At 33.8% G+C, this 18798-nt stretch overlaps 1 protein-coding gene across 1 annotated transcript in view; it reads left to right on the top strand.

Moving 5' to 3' along the window:
* Positions 1-1423, top strand: part of LOC123549100 (uncharacterized) — a 35296-nt gene extending 33873 nt beyond the window's left edge. The window contains exon 10 of the mRNA XM_053524717.1: positions 67-1423. Within this exon, the coding sequence (XP_053380692.1) occupies positions 67-329 (263 nt within the window). The 3' untranslated portion in view covers positions 330-1423. The remainder of the gene's footprint in view (positions 1-66) is intronic.
* The last annotated feature ends 17375 nt before the right edge of the window (positions 1424-18798 follow it).

The raw sequence follows: 18798 nt of genomic DNA, 5'->3' as shown, positions 1-18798 counted from the left end.
GAATGTAAATATATTTGTTTCACTATGAGTCATATTAACATTTGGTTTTGTTACTCTATTATTTAGATTGCATCCTCACTTTCCACAAAGGTAGAAAAGAGAAACCAATTTGGGATAAAAATCCACATACATGGATCGTAGAAAACATGTCCGAACAAGCATGCCTGCAAGGATGTACAGAACTCAGTCCATTTCGGTGCAATGCTGTAGAATACAACCCGTTACGTAAAACTTGCTGGGGTCTCGCTTACTCTGCTGACAATTACTTTTCCTCCAGAAGAGGTAACTGGAAGTCTCATGTATATAGACCATATTGTCTGTATCAGTGAACATTTGGTCAAGAATAATACATAAAATGTGTGCTTTAAAACAGACGTAAAGTTCTCCATTGTAACATTACGTTGCCTTAAAATTCATTTGCAATACAAAGGGGCACTTCTTATCATTTTATTAATTTAGTGAAACTTATATGTTAACATATTTAACTTGGATGCTATATTCAAGAAGGTATAGAGAGCATTTTGGATCTGAATCTAAATGCTGAATTAAATTAGGTAGCAAAATCATATTTGGGCATCATTTTGGCTAATTTATTTCATCCTTTCATACTTCTAACATGGAGCCGAATTTTCCAATAGAATTTACTACGCAATAGAATGTATTACATGCTAATAAAGAAAGAAACCAATAAATCAATCAATAAATAAATGATTTTAATACTTTATCTATGTAGACGAATTCGATAACTTGGGTTTATCCAATAAGGCTATATATACATTTATTACAACAATTACACATTAATAACCAGAGTATTATTTTCTTAAATGTTAAATTGATTTTAAAGGTTGTTAATCAGATTTGTTCGAAACGTAAGTATGTGATCATTTACACTTGTCTGTGTTAACAGTTTTATATGAGTTGGATTTACACTAGATATGGCTTTAAAACTTTCCCATACTGGTTGCCCAAACAAGAAATGGAGTTATAAATTATTATAAATAATGTTTCATATCTGTTCAAGATTTGCATTAACCTAAAGTTTATTAGAAACCGAAGTTTGAAAACTTATTACCTCCCTTTATATATCGTGGTTTCGCGGGCAAGATAGATTAGAAATAAACGAATTATAAGCTTAGAAACTACACTGAGTTTTATCAATTGGTGTTTTGGTGCAGATTGTTAATATCTCCAACTATTTATTAAATGCAAATTTAGTTAACTTGGATATACTATCTTTCTTAAAATAACACGCGATATGAAAATGTAAATTTAAGATTAGTGTGTAATGAGCGAATCTTTTTAATCGTAAGCACATATCTCAGAAACAAGCACATGGATCTGTACTCTATATTTCATCATTTCATAAAACATGTGTTTATTAATTGCTGTGAGAAATTTCATTAAAATCTACATTGAAGAAATATTTCTGTTCGAGAAAATGTCTTTTCCTATAAACGCCCACTGAGGACTAATTTTTTCAATTCAGTTTATTAGAAACTCCCTGCCTTTTTTATTTGCCGAATTTTCTACGTGTATTCTTAAGGTTGTTTTCTACGTGTATCTTAAGTTTTGAAAAAATCAGAGTTAAATCAAATGTTACATTGCAGGAAAGTTTGATCCGAACGTCAAGTAACCACAGTAGAGTGGGTATTTACAAACTATAACAAATATTCCTAGCCTGGATCTAACTAGAATTATATTTCGTTCTCTAAATAAATCTCTCACGGAATATATAGACTGTCATTTCTGATTCACGATTGATGAAATAAAGAACAGCAGCATATATGATACATCCATGTTCAACTAATGTATGTTAGTATGTCACAATCTGAATATTCGACTTTCGACTTAGACAGATTTATATGACATACTGAAACGCTGCATATATTGTATCACTACTGGCCTATATACTAGAAAATTAATTTCAGTCACTTGCTTTGAGAGCAATAACGGTAAAAAATTCACACCACATTTACGGTTCGAACCTTTAACCTTGCTGTAGTCTCTACTCTGAGACATTTACACCAAGGCATCCTCCTTACCGACCTCACCAATGACTTGATCACGAGAAAATGAGTTAAATATCATTCTTTTAAGATCAACCTATACCTAATGGCCTACTTTCGCATACTGACCCCCTCCCATACACATATACGTTTTGAAAATGATTCTGATTAATATACAATTTTAGCAGAAATATACAACTGTTTGATAGATTGATAATTTGCCCCCCCACACCCCCAAGTTGTCTATATTCATTTTTTCTATACATTTTAGATGTTCTAAAAACACTGATAAAATATATTATAATGCAGGAAAAGAGTACTGAACATTCTGTTAAATTATATCAATGCAATATTGAGACTGTAAACACACATGTCCCGGCCTGAAAAAATAATATTTTGATCTTTTACTGCGCAACGTCGATACTTTATTTCCCGATGCAAATATTGCGTAACTACCATCACGGAATAGCAAAAGATTACAGTTATTTTTTTTTAACTTTAAAGCTATGTTTGCGCATGAAGCAAAATATAATTATGTAAATGGTTTAAACAAAAGAAACTACTCATAACTGTAGATCTATGAGAGAAAAAAAATACACGAAACCTTTGTTTGCCATGTGTCGGCTTTAAAAAGTGTCTCTGTGCATGGACTTTTAGTTGTTATATTTTCTTTTCCTTTGTGATCATGAAGTACATTCATTTAAAAATTTACTATAATATATAGTGGACTCAACTTGACCCCGATGGTTGGCCTTTGTAAATTAATACATAATTAGATACAACCTATTATTGAAAAGGAGTGTACGTAAAACTCCTCAGCTCTTTGCATTCATAAATTTAAAATTGAAGGCAACCCTAGGCACCCCATATTTCTACACTAAAATAATCGTTATGAATAATCAGCCTTAGGTCAACCATCGCGGTCAAGTTGCGACTACTATACTGACGAGAAAAAAAAGCGCCACATGAATGTTTTGGGCAATGACAGAAATGTACATGTGACTGTGACCAACAAACACTGCCAACCGAACGTCGTGCTAATTAACTTTGATAATGTGGCAGTTGACCTCAGTACAATCGACACTATTAGTATGATTTTATTCAGTCCATTGTTAAAGATCCACCACGACTTAGACACCTACTTTTTTCACCCACAGAAATTATACAAGTAATATAAATGTGTTTTCGCAATTTCATCTGCAAACGTTTTCAGTCAATCTCTTTACAACATAGTTTTAAGAATAGAATATAGATGAATGACTATCTTACACTGTAGAAACAAAATGTGATTGAAATTTAACTAAATACATTGATTTCTGTACAAATTGCTACATTAATTCAATAATATGTTAAGATATTAAACACATTGTCTTGGCCTAATATATGTCACTGTCAATTTGAAACTCAATTCTTGTATATCAAAAGTACAGAGGAATACAGTTACTTTGTGGTGCCTCTATAAAGACGCGCCAAAAATAACTGTATTCTTCTGTATTTCCATGATGGTAATTATACAATGCCAGGGTTTCCATGAAAAAAAAAAGAGAAATAGCAAGTATTTCATTACAAATTGACAGTTACATATATAAAGACAAGACAATGTGTTTATTGTCTGAATATACTATAAAATTAGTGTACTAGTATGAACATTTCTTCAAAGATTGAGGTGAGTTTAGGCCACTTTGTTTCTAAAGTGTACGATAGTTATTATTCTATGTTTTTAAAACTTTACTGATAAGAAAATGACTGAATAAGTTTGCAGATGAAGTTGTGAAAACATATTTATTCAGACAGGGCATGACATGTCCACCTATCATCTTGTAGAATAGCTGTATTAAACCAGTAATATCAGAATGATTTGCACAAAGTTCATGTGGGAGGAAAAAGTAGGTAACTAGGTTGTGGTGGGCCTTTAAAGTCATGTACCTGCTCATGATTTCCTCGTGCAGCCCGTGTATGTCAGCCATGTAGTTTTATTAAGCAAAATTGTACACAAGTAGATGTGTTAGTCGATATACGATCATATTTTCAGAGATTTCTTTGACAAATTATCAGTTTGTGGTAATGCCAAGGCTACATTTTGAAAACAAGGCCAAAGCTAGAACGGGGAATTATATGCCGCAGTCCCAACCTCGGTCTAATTTATATGCTACGTCACCATCAACAACGTCTAATTTGGGCCCGCAATCATCGCGGTCAGCGTTTGGAGAAGAAAGTGTTTAGTGATGAAGCACGTTTCTACTTGTGGAACGTCGACTGACGTAACCTTGTCTACAACGTAGTGGACGCTACGCCAACAATGGCACAATATATGCGGTCGGAGCGGAGTTATGGTCTTGGCAGTCATCAACCATAGGTTTAAGTCCCAACTGGTCGTGTGCCAGCCATTTCACACCCATGCGTTACATAGACCAGATATTACGTCCTGTGGTTATCCCCATATTCTGTCAACGTCAAGGCTTGTTTTTGTTTTCAGTTTGACAACGCGCGACCTCACGTTGCACGTGTCACCAGGAACCTTTTACAGACGAGCAACATTGACGTTTTGCCTTGGCGTAATCCGATTGAACACGTCTTGGATTACCTTAGACGGCGTTTACGTCAAAGTCAACCGCAGTCTGTCAACGTCCAGGAATTGATAGCAGCGCTCCACCAGGTGTGGAATAGAATGCCACGGTATCTGCTACGTAAATGGGGCGACATCTTGATGCTGTGGTTGCCTGTAGATGTGGCCACAGGCACTACTGGTTCCTCTGACAAGTCTATCAAAATGCAAGATATGAAGTATGGAAGGGCATTTAAGTAAAAAATCCATTCAATGTAAATGACTTATTCTTGCATGTAAATTACATTGATGTAATGGTAAATTAATATTCTAATATTCGTTGTCTCAATTTCTAATTTCTATGTCCTATTTTCTAGTTGTTTGTATGGGAAAGGTAATCAATAGTGTGAAAAATAACATTTTGTCACAAAAATTCCTGCATGAAAATGAATTTTACATATTTTGTTATGTTTAAATTGTTAATGATGAAGTTTTATTTTTTCTACGCCGTATTTCTTTCTCTAGGTCTTAATTTGCTAATCACTAAACCGTAAATTTCATAATACACTTTACAAGTGTTTCATCAAGTCTTAATATTCGCAATTTTTTCATTCAGAAAGTATTTAAAAGTTATAATAGGAAACTTGTCTCGGACGCATTTAAAAGTTACAATCTGAAAAATAGAATTTAGACGGGTACCAGTGATATTGGTATCAAGCTACATATAAATTATAACAAAGTAGGAACCAGAAATACCGGTTCCCTTTTAAAACAGAAGGCGCTTCAATGGATTATTCCGGAAAATATCCCCCTGGACAGACCTCCCCCCCCTCGGACAACCAATGGAAGGCATTACCCTCCCCCCCCCCCCCCCCCCCCCCCCGCACCATCACCACTACGGACAAGCTGTCTCCAGTCATTTACTACTTGAATTGATTTTTTTACATAAATGCCCTTCTATCTTGAAGCATAGTGCGCCATGAAATGCTGTCTAATTAACCATTAGTTCTTTTAAATAATCAGATTTTGTGAATGGAATTGTTCTTTTTTAATTTAGAATCAGGTTTGATAAAATATTGTACAATGAGTTTGAATGAGGTGTTTCTTTTTCTCGTCGGTGTAGAATTCCGCTTAAGCCAGGGTTCAGAGACATATGAGATGTAGTACATATCACTTTCTCTCATGAACAAACTCAGCCGAGTCAGATATTATGTGCTAGATTGCATTCTATGCTTCCAAATTATCTTTTCACATATTGTATATACTATCACAAAAGAAAATTCAAGTGCTGTGTTGCGGCTGTTTAAAGTCTCTCTATACTTGGACTCGATGTTGTAATATTTTCTTTTCATGTTGGGAACATAGAAAACATTCATTTTTATTATAATAAAATGCCGCTTAAGCCGGTACTTGGGAGACGTGAGAGGTATTGCGCATTTCATCACTTCTGATGAGCAGGCTCAATCAATTCGAGTCTGCTATTATGTTGCTTTGTTGCGTTCTATGCTTCCAAAGGATCTTTTCACCAATTTTATTGACCATGACAACAGCAGTCTACACGTATTTTGCGGCGGCTGTATAAAATCTGTTAGTACTTGAACTCAATGTTGTTGTTTTTATTTGCCCTTTGGGATCATGGAATACATTCATTTTTACTAAAAAGAATTATGCTATACCGGCGATAGGGGCGTTAAAGGTGTTACGCATGCATTACCTCTCATGAACAGACTCAATTGAAACGAGTGTGCTATGATGTTACTTGGTTGCGTTTTTTTGTCTTTTATTAGATACATTATATTTCACTTATTCTTGGTAGGTGATGGTGTCTCCTGTACTGAAACAATACTTAGACGGGCATGATTGATAAACTTCCAACCAGATACATTGTACATGTCATATATAGGCTATGTGTAATGCTGGGACAAGGAAAATTAATGAAGTGGTATCACGTTCGTCTAATAAGAGATCAACTTGTTGTGTAATATTTGAAACTGTTTCAAATCTTGAATTCAATATATTAATGTTAAGACGTAGTTTAATAGTGTTGATAGAGGTATTAAATTCAAATGGCCTTGGTGCCTGCAGTAATAACCCGTAGTTGTTACATACGAATTATTACTTCAGAAATATACCCTGCTCAAAACGTTTTAAAATTAATAATGAAAGAAACGTTTAAAGCTAAGTTTACCGTTACTGTTCCTTTACGTGGATAATTTACATCCAGGACTACAAAATGATTGAAATAATTTGAAAGAAAACCATTCGTAAAACTACCTTTACGTTTGTACAAATTCATTAATTATGTAACTGCAGATATTCAGTAGAGATTTTTTCTTTGCCTTAGATAACACTCAAAGAGCCATATATATTTTACAGAAACTTAAGTTTTTAATCCATTTGATACAAACTTAGTACTTTTTGGCCGAGATACATCCAAGTACGTAGAAATCGAAACTATACTGACAATTTCTAATAATACAGAAATCCTCGTAACCTATATTTAAATCAGGAAAACCCTTGACCGAGTTGGGGAGCGCATATGGAAAAGGGCCTTGGAGAATGCCGGAACCGTAATGAGCCCTACTTGTTCAATTTGGAGTGACCCTGTTGTTTTTCTCTTTAGTAGTTCAGCTCATGACGTAATTAGCACTCCTCATTTCATTTCCGTATTACTTACAATTCAGCCGCGTCTGAAAACCGCCGTAATCATAAGTAATTCGCAGCCGAACATTAATTGTAAGCTCAATGATATAAGAAATGAGTAAAACCTTATACAATATGCAGTAACTAATATATACCTTGTTGCAAAAGAAAGCGTGCACTTTGGTTTCATAATTTTATGTATTTTGTTTCGTCAAAAAGTATTTTATTTTGAACACCAAAATTTAGAGCATTTTGTGACCAATTTGATATTCATCGGTTGTTCTCAAAGTTTTGCAATTTAAGGGGATTCTTAACTATTAAAATACAACAAGGGTTAAAAACAAAAGTTGCAAATCTCACTCTTGTTAGAAGTTACTGCCTGTGTTTCGAATTTGTTTTCATTTCTCAGGGACATTTTTGATTCAATATCGAGTGTGACCACCTATACTATTGATGCAAGCATTGATGCGGTCGCGCATGGACTTAACGTAACGTCGAATGACGTCACACGGAATGTTATTCCATTCTTGGGTAAGATCATTCAGGTTGTTTATACCGCCTCTCGAGCTGACCCTGCGACCAATCTCGTCCCGTATATGCTCAGTAGGGTTCATATCTGGTGAGAGGGCAGGCCGGGACAACATGTTGACGTAAGTAACGGTGTCAGCCAGAAGAAGCATGTTAATGCTACGATTCGCTGACTTTCACTTACTCGTGACATTTTATTACAACACAGATTTGAAATCTAATGTGTTTTTCCTTTCACCAAAGGCATAAGGAAAGTGACAAAATACGTTTTTATAGACATGTACATTTTCCATGGCAAGCACGTGCAAATCATGCAGAAGGACGCTATCGCTTTTAACCTTAAATCCACCATGTTTTTATCATACAATTTTCCAAAAAATCGATAGTACATGCTTCAAGCATAGTATGGTGAAAATTTGAGATCGATACGTTTTGTTTAAACTGGAGATATTCAAATATAAAAAGTGTACTCTTTCTTTTGCAACAGAGTATATATTTATCTCGTGAACAAACAGATAAGTATTTTCATGTTATGACTTTTCCGCTGATATGCTACACCAGTTGCATTCCGTTTTACGGTCTAAGTATATTGATAAATTTAAACACTTGACGGCAAAAATTACGAGAAGTCCGTGCATATATTTGCCACGCCCTTGAACAAGTCTGCTAGCTGAAATGGGGAACATTAGTCAGTTACTTCCCCTGATTATGTCCAAGAAGTAGATTGGTCCTTCCTCTGTTTTTATCGTTGACTTCTTTGTAATTTTCAAAAGCAGTATCTTTACTAAATTTCATTGGATCGGAAAATGATTAAGGACAGGTTTTCTTTTAGTGGCCTTCTGCTAAATATAGGTTTGAATAATCATTCTTATTTAGAAACCTACACATAAAAAGCATATTTATTTTGACCAACCGCAACATCTTGGATAAAGGTTATAACAAAAATGTCAGAGGAATCCAACTGAAAGGGACCTATGTAATATTTGGTTATCCTTGTGCTTTATCATATAACCTTTCAAAGGAAGTAACAAGCTAATGTATCTCATTGTCCAAACAAAATCGTTTGAAATATTCCCTCCCACCATTCCCTTTAAGACTATTATTAACAATTTGACGTATTTATGCTGTCAAGATTGTTTTTTAGACCTAGAATGATATATTTGTCTTTGTAATTTGCGTTATAATCGAGTTTGACTGCGGGTAAGATTTCAATATTTTAGGGTAAACATTCGGTTTAAACGAGACTCAAACATTTCAAAAGCGGCAAATGTACAGTACTATAAATTATCATATGCTTCGTTGGCCAACTGTTGAGGCTTTAGAGAAAATATTTGGCCTGAAAATATGAATCAGGTAAAGATAGTCTTGGGCAAACGCTGGATATTAGGTATACATGTAGAAAATTAATTCACATTTTGCGTGCGAATGTGCATTATATTGTTATCTCTGTATAACTAGACATACTACCTGCTGTTCATAATAGTCTATCATCACCAATAAAATAAAAAAAGCAGACAAAATTATGACATTTAGCTAGATTTATCCGCAAAAAAGTCTGTATTTAAATATTGTCAGTCAATAATAGTTCCTTATCAAATTCAACCTCCTATTGCACCAATGAAATGTTAATTGCCTGACACGTTGTGCTTTCCAATAACTTTTACCTGACACCATATGTATTGCTAAATGAAATGCATCAACACCGCCCGGCTATAGCGTGTATTAATGTCTTTAATACATATGTTTGGTTGCACTATTTAAGGGGAGTAATTGCAACTCCTGACGCTAGTTTTCAAAGGCTTAATAGTTTAGGGGGTAAATTTGTCTCAAACTCTGTGTTTAGTCGTACCCGAAAGCAATATGGGGTCAGTATGGGGATAATATAAGTGAGTGCACTAAACATATATTCTTACAATTTAAACTTACAGACTTTCTTGACGGTAAAAGGGCGAAGTAAATTCGTATTAATGTATCTATCAAACTCATCATATGGTTCGCCATTTTAAAATGTGGAAACTTCCATGTTTAGCCAGTCCCAAAATCTTCCCACGTTACTTATTGTCCTTTTCTTAGTAGTGGGATTCTCCTTGCTGTCAATAAAATCATGTGTTTCCTTTTCCGACACGCTTATAGTAGCAGTGAATCGCACATTTAAAGCTAATTGTAAGACACTATTTTGAATTATTTTATCGATAGCAACCATTCCGGTTTTGGAAATAACAATCAATTGATGGTAGTTCCATTATACCTCAGTCAGTTTGTGTGATATACAAATAAAAATGGTACCAAAATGAAGGTGAACACTAGCCTTTTATTCGCAGTTGTTTTATATCAACTTCATGAACTAATTTGCATATTCATGAATATTATTGAAATTGTTAAAAAGAAATTCTGTTCTCAATATTTTCCAAAACAATCACGATTATTGAAATGGTAACGTAACACGTTTAAAGTAAGTTATATTAAATCCTCTTTCGATCAAACCGCTTAGCTCAATAGGCAAGGCGCAACTCTACGGGATCGCATGGTCATGACGATTTGGTAAAATGCACTGTGTTTGAAATCATTCGTACTCTACCGTTTATTCATACAGAGAAGTTTGTAATTAATTGGGGAGAACAGGTTTGTACTGGTACAGAATCCAGGAACACTGGCCTTGGTAAGGTTGACTGCCCGCCGTAACACATCTGAAAAACTGTTGAAAAGAAAGAAATACAACAAAAAACAAAACCAATGAATCCATTCCTAAATGAGCATTTACTATGTTTTCAATCAAGACATTCCACATAACCTTTTATCTTTTTGTAACAATAAGTTGTATTATTTGATTCAATTTAGTAATATCTTGCTATCTGAGGTATTGGCTTTTGCAGGAAGACAAACCAGAAACTATTTAAAATAACACAATTTTATTCATGAATTTAAGTAACAATTCAAATACCTTCAAAGAGACGTAAAATCCAATAATATGTTAAAATAGTCCAAAGCCTGTCTAGATCTAGTTTAATTCCAATCAAAATAAATTCCACAATATTTCACAACAGTTCAAAAGAAACTTTAGTATATCTAAAAATTATAATCCACAAATTTTAGTAAATCCTTCAAACAATCCTTCAAAATATTAAGTATCCGAACTGGTAATATTTTGTTAGTAAGTTATATACGTTACTTGAGATTTCTTGGACTTGCAGAAGTGAAACTGTAAATAAAATCCTAAGAGGCTCCACTGGCCGATTGGCTCATGTTGCTGGCTTCAGATCACTGCTGTGGACTTTTGGGTGTAGAATTCTTTCATGTGAGGTAGCATCCTGTTGACTTGTTGAAGGACAGGATGTACCTGTCCATGTCTGAAATTAATCACGAAGGGGCACCTTGGGTCTTTATTAACCATGAAAAACTTGAAAGTCACTAATGACCTATAAATGTGTCGATGTGATGTTCAACTAAACCAAAAACCACCATAATTGATAAATAATTTGATATTCTGTGCTAAGCAGATGACTTCCTCTGTCATGAGGTCAAACGCCAAGTTAACCACATACTTAGTAACTGTGATACCTCAGATAGGCTACTGTAAAATCATTATACCCCACAAACGAAGTTTGGTTATATAAGTAAGCTTGTCGGTCGCTCTGTGGGTCGATAGGTAAGTCGATATTTCGAGATACGAAGTCGAAATCTTGAGTTAGTGCTTCGAAATTTCGAGTTGACTATCTCGAAATTTCGAGTTAGTAACTCCCAATTTCGAGAAAGTATTTCGAAATTTCGAGTTAATAAATAAAATGCACCTGGCACTAATGCTCTTCGGTAACTTTAGAATGAAAAAGAATATGAATTATAAATACCTTATATCGGGAAAACTTCATAGCAGTATTTGTCAATTTTCAATATAGATATCGTGACGTCTCTACAACTTTAACCACCATCCTTTCGCTGTTGATTGACCGATTTTTTCCCTTAAAACAACTCTAAAGTGGAAAAGGAACTGAGAATCTTGCCTAAATGCGTAGATATCTCGTCAGACTTCACAATTTGAAGTGCGTGGTGCGTGTGCGTGGAGTGAGAGTGGGGCTATTTTTTCTATTGAAATATAAAGCCTTAATTGGAAAGGGAACATTACAAAGGGGCTAAAATATATCGCACATTAAACTCATTAGATTGAAAATTAAGTTACAAATAGCCCATTTCTGCAACTTCCCTTTCTTTTTTAAAACACGTCATGGATCTGATTTTTTTCTATTATAGTATGATGTGTCAAAGGAAAATAGAACCTAGAATCATATCGAGACCTCATCAGAGTGCACGATTTGCGCCTTAAATTTCAAAGTGTACTTAGTGGAGATCCCAAAATTTGCCCAAACCCATTCTTATGCACCAACCACTTTGCTTGTTTGTACACGAATTTATTTATTGAAATATAAAGTCTTAATAAATGAAAAGGAGCTCAAAATCACACATTAAACTCATCAGACTGAAGTTTAAATTACAAAATCTTTAAGATTGTGATCCTCCAAATCCGCCATTGCTGCAAATGTACTGCACTTGCATATATTTGTATACATTGATTGTTAATCATTTCGATGTTTTTAATAGCAGAACATTTTATCTAAAAGAGGCCGAAAACGCACGAAATCTCATGTAGGTATAAACTATTCCCGAAGCGTGTGCCGCACAGATCGACCGTCCTATAGCCTCCGCCATTTCTTTTTCATAAACAGAAACATATGCAAATTTTCATATGAAATACATTTGATTCTCATATGAACAATATTTCAAATGAGTTTTTATATGATTGTTTCATATGCGTTTCATACGAAAATCATGTGAAATATTACATATGAAAAGCACATGATCGTATAATGATATAATATTCATAAGAAATTCATATAAATTTCGTATTGTAATCATTTCATGTGAGAATCATGTTTCAAAATTGGCTATGTAGAATACACCACAACATTATTATTAACACTACTTTTTACGGCTGATGTACACACAAGAATTAATGCATACAGAATGCATATTTTAATAGATATGTGTTCCAATCACTAGTCTCAATGTGCAAATAATTGTGCTCTCTCTGACGTAAACCGACGTTAACCCACTGCATATTGGAAATATTCAGAGTAGCTATTTCATGATCGTACACACGACAACTTTTTGTACATGATTATACGGAGTACATTTTTACATCTTTAAACAAAGCGCATCTCTATTCACCGAATCAAATGCCTTTTTAAACCAATAAAGCAACAATACAAGCGTTTGTTTTCATTTATATACTTTTGCACTATGGAAGATAACATATACAATACATCAATAGTAGATTTCCTCTTTCTAAACCCAAACTCTGCATCTGAAATTACATTATTATCTTCACAAAATGTACATATTCGTTTATTTATAACAGATGTAAATATTTTAGACAGACAACTGACTAAGGTAACATCTCTATAATTATTCACAGTGGATTTATCTCCCTCCCTTTTTGTGTATCGGTATAACGACGCCCTCCATCCATTTATCAGGAAAATAACCACTATCTAAAACTGCAGTAAAAATGTCACAAATATGTGCAGCTAGGATATCGATTTTTTTCCATAAAATATTCATTCAATAAATTATCACTGAATTGTGATTTCTCATGCTTGATGGATTTTACAACATTAATTAATTCAGAAGACGTTATTTTACAATCTAACTCTTCAAAAGTATAATCACAATTATCGAAATCATTATTCGAAACAAAACCATTTGCTTTAACGTTTTCTTTCTGTAAAATGTCTCCACTTAACTTCGAAAAGTACTCATAAAACCTTCATTAGTATATTCCCGTCATTTCTATTTTTGCTTTGCTTATTCTCTAGGTTTGGAACCCCGAAGATTTTCTATGTCCTGTATTTTTTTCTGCTCATATTGTCTGCGTTTTTTTTCGGATAAGAGTTTTGTAATTACTTTTGCTTAGCCAAAACTGCTCTCTGCTAAAATCTCCTTTACTAGCATTGAAAATCCTTAGCGCTTCCTGATACACATGTTTTGCTTCTTCAGCGTCAAACCATTCCTTATTGTTATAACAAGACTCAGAAAATGCTGGCTTTTCATGGACTAAATACTGTATACAAAAATGCGGATCTGCAACATCTCGGACAATTTCGGTAATTACAAGATTATTGACAGAGGACCTATTTTCTATCACTAAGCTATCAGTCAAATGATTCAAGTCGGACAACTTAGAAATAATACCCGCCCTGAAGACGTCTTTCAAATTACTGTTCCACTTAAATATAACATTATTTCTTTCCTCTTTTGTGTATACATTTACAATACAATTTATTTAAAGAGAAAGTCAGTGGTACTTGATCTCTCCATTCATTAAAAGACTGCACATTAGGATCACAAATGTTACTAAAATTACTTTTTTTGTCAATAAATAGTCAATCCCTAGAGGCATATGTATACTTTCCACAACCTTGATCACTGCCTAGACGACCGTTAACTATTCTCAAGTTAGAAGATTTGCAAACGTCAAGAAGCTTTATACCAATACCGTTACATGTTTTATCTTGTGAGGTCCGTATTATTTCATATATTTTCTATTATTGACGCTGTAACCTTTGTATAAAGTCTGTTGATGACCGTTTATATCTCAAAATCTCAATGGATTGAGCCCCGGTAGTTTTTTACAGACTTTTGCCTATCATTTCAATGTTGAATCTGGCGATTTTACAGAAGGTTGGATGTATCTATAAATGCAGAGGACTGTTATTACAACCGTCATAATTATATTTAGATTGATCGGCTATAATTGACAGATTTGCCAACGTTCGTCAAAAGAAACTCCAGCTCAAAAGTCTTATTTACTGAAAGTGCGAAAAGACAAGTGAATATGGATTAGGTGCTGATATGATAATTTCATTACTGTATAAGTGTTTGTCTTAATCATGGACTTTGTACGAGTATTAGATCTAGCCTTATGATGAATGAATCTAGCATAAGTAATTCTGTACGAAACTGCATATTAAATCAAATTTTATAGCTGTGCCTTTTTCCTTTCAGTATATTTTTCAAATATAGATATATTGTAAGAAAAATACAGTGTCACGCTACAGCTGCTAAAAGCAGAACATTTATTTTGTCTTGGGGTTTTTAAACGCTATGACGACATTTCCGTTCATAGACGCAATTTTCCTGCGCTTTCGTGAATTTAGATTAGATTTAAATTGACCGAAAAGCGTATTTTAACCCCCATTTCGTTTCTTTCTATAACTGATGCATAAATCACATTGACCCGGGCGCAGTGCGATAAATTAGTCTTGGTTTTGGGGGCGTCATAGGTGACTACGGGCTACGGTGTATGTGTTCACATTTTATGGTGTGGAAACCCGTTTTCAACCGCGAGTAAGGATTATTTTCTCACTGCTCGTACCCAGTCGTCTCCGAATAGTCCAGTTCCTTATTCGAACTGTGTGCCTCTATGTTAAGTCATACTCTCTAATATCCGTAGAAAATACCACTTATATCCTTAAAATATTTTATGACGCCAATGTATATACACTTTTTGAACAGATCTTATTCTGTGTTCTATTCCTTATTAGTTTAAACATATTTTATTTCTTTCGATAAAGTTACATAGTCATTGTGCAAAATACATTTATGAAATGTTGGATTAGAAAACAAGCAAGTAAATGCTTATATCAACTCCTTTCCATGATGGAGTTGGCCTAATTATCATTGCACTTATTCGACCGGAAAGTAATAAAAATTAGTGAGAGTAGTTATTAATTGAAACTTTTGCAAAAAAAAGATTTATATCATTACGTTTACCGCAAAAATTATTATAATAACTTTATCATTGTTATTCAGTTGTGTAAGGTATGTAATAGTATATAGACTAAGAGCTGAGGTGAATATGAAATTTAAAAAAAAATTGTGATTTGGTATGGGTCATGCTGTCACACAAGGGATAAAAGGAGTGCAGAATATCACCAAATATGTCCCCGTCATGTGTCAGTTCTCAGGACGGAGAAAATCTGGTGGAACTCATATAAGAAAACACCACAACAACCCGCATGACATCATGACACATAGCTATAAAAAAGATGGAGAGAATGAATTCAATTCAATTCAATTTATTTTATTATTTGTAACGTAAACAGATACTGTTTCTAGTTACATACAGGAAAACATATAAACATAATTATAGTGACAAGTTTACACATAGAACATCATAAATGTCGTAAACCTTAAAAATGTTGAAGCTAACAATACGTGAGGTTGAAACTCAAAATATTTAATTATTATATTGCTGTAAGTAATTAAGCATTTCTTGAATTGGAATAACATAACATGGAACATGATATATGATTGACAATATTGTGAACTAAGAAATAATCATTGTAGGTATCCTTATTGGTTATTGTAATATTATATAAAGACAATATCGTACATAATATTAAGAAACTATGCAACAGCGGGTACATTCGACTGACGTAACAAGAAGGCATGATATACAAACTTTCCAAGTTTCAAGAGCGCTGAATGTTGTGTAGTGCTCATAAGTTCAGTAAATTTCAAAACACTTACATAGAAATATGGTTTGATATACATCTTTCTGATATCTCTGGAAAAAGGACAAATTATTTTAAAATGATATTCATCTTCAATATCACCAGTATGACAAAAGTTACAAATACGTAAATTGCGGTCTATTCTATCAGCACCATAACGTCCAGATTCAATACGTAATTGATAGGAAGATAATCTCAATCATGACATAGCAATTCTATATTTATTAGGTAATAGATAGAGGATATTTGTTTGTTTGCAGTGAGATATCGAAATATATCATCACCGATAAGGGAGACAATTGAATATTTTCACGAAGGATACATTTCGATATCTCACTGCAAACAAACAAATTTTCTTTTTATTTTATGCTAGTTTGTGAAGATCAACGAATTTTCTGTTTATTACGTGCACAAATGTTCATATAAATCCAATATTTCATGACGAAATTCGGATTTATTTAAGCTACCGTGTTACATATGATACAACCGCTAAATTTCCATGGACACTTAGGCACATTAATATCGAATATTGGTGATTAGGTTCATTAAATCAACACGACGCCATTTTGTTTTTAAAAACAAAAACTGCATTTAAATATTTTGTGTAAAAAATACACAGACGGCGGCTAAAAGAGACATTGACAAATGCCGGTAGTTAAGTAGAAGCATATTTAAAACTTTTCGGGTCAATCCGTCAGTTCGTTGAATAACCGGAAGCTTGCTTTGTTTACCAAAACACGCTGAAGTTCAGATTAAAAACAACACGAAAAATCTAAACAACTGAGGAATATGCGTAAGTCCTTGGAAAATCAAGCTGCAGAATTAAATATCATAATGGATTCAATAGAAATAGCTAGGAAATATTGATCTAGGAGCTGCATAGCATAACAAAATGGAACACAACTGGCTGGAGTTGGAGTGGGAAAGTACTTCGACGAAAATGCTGGCATATTACGTAAGGTTGAGTTGATGTCTTGTGATAATTAACTAAGACAACAACCAACTAAATGTGCTGTCGCCAGTAAAATCTACCACACGATAGTGAACCAATGGAAAAAAGTAGAGGAAACACACAATATATCTGTAGCTACATGAATGGCAAGGCCTAGCAACCAAGCTGACAAAGGTAACATTATTTCTTTTGCAAATTTAATTATATAGCTAGCCTGTTCTATATAGGATTGTCTAGCAGTTCATGACTCGTGTATGGCTTGAGTATTAGTATAATCCAGTAATTTTAAAGGCAGCAAAGGGAGGAAATTAAAGAATATATTTCAAGGGAGATAATTTATCTGGAAAAAAAAAGAAGTTCGGCACAGTGAGTGATATCGATTTATATCTCACTGCTATTTTCCAGTATTTCACCAATAAGCATAAAATAAATCTAAATATTTTTCAAACTCAAAAACACATGTAAAAGTTCTATATGCAAACAAAGAACGACTGTTGGAAAGGCTATTATTCCAATTTTGAACAAAAACGTCGATTATTCGTTGTTTAACTGTAAGTGGAAAGATTTCAAGTTATAATATAATGGATTATTCCAAATATATGAATCCTCAAGGAAGAGTGAAAATAATAGAGGAGAAATTACCACCCCTTGTTTAAGGCCTATTGAACATTCAAAAAATGACTTACAATCTCTTATACAAACTTTCACCTTGGAATACATATCACGGATAATTCTTAAAGTGTTACCAGTAATACCTAACTGATGTAGTTTGTACCATAAACCATTGCGATAGATACTATCAAACGCCTTACTAAAATCAATAAATGCACATGCTAATCGTCCATTTTCACTAAGAACTTTACTAATTATAGCATTCAATACAAAAATTGCGTCAACAGTTGAACACCCTTTTCTGAAATCAAACTGCGCATCACTAATCATATTATTACTTTCAATCCAATTGCTTATTCTTTTGTTTAAAACACCTGTGAATATTTTAGAGAAACAACTAACTAAGGTAATACCCCTATAATTATTAACATCTGAAGGATCATTCTTCTTAAATAATGGCGCAATAATACCTTCCATCCAACTGTCAGGGAAAAAGCCACTGCCTAAAATACCGTTAAATATGTCAACAAGATGAGACAACAAAATGTCGCAAGATTCAATAAAATATTCATTCAATAACTGGTCACCAGCACACGACTTATTCCTTTTTAGATTACTTATCACCACCTGTATCTCCACGGTGCACAATCACGTGACTTGTGACGTTTCAACTGGGGTATCACGCCAAGCAAAATTCGTAAACAATACGGTGTTTTTGAAGGTAAAGTTTTTAAAGATATATTTTTGTAAAATGACACCTAGCAGGTGCAAGTCCTTTTATCGATGCGTACCTCCGGTGATATAACATATGTCCGTGTCTGCTTTAGTTTTGCTAAAATGATCTTAGATCTCAAAGAGAACGCAGCGGTGACAACTAGTTAGTAGTTTATCATGGAACAGTCGCTTGGGTTTGGTTTTCAAACCATTTGAAAATATGCTTGCTGT

This window comes from Mercenaria mercenaria, chromosome 15 (genome assembly GCF_021730395.1).
Source record: "Mercenaria mercenaria strain notata chromosome 15, MADL_Memer_1, whole genome shotgun sequence".
NCBI lineage: Eukaryota > Metazoa > Mollusca > Bivalvia > Venerida > Veneridae > Mercenaria > Mercenaria mercenaria.
Note: the sequence above shows the minus strand (reverse complement) of the source record. Positions and strands in the feature narration are given on the sequence as shown.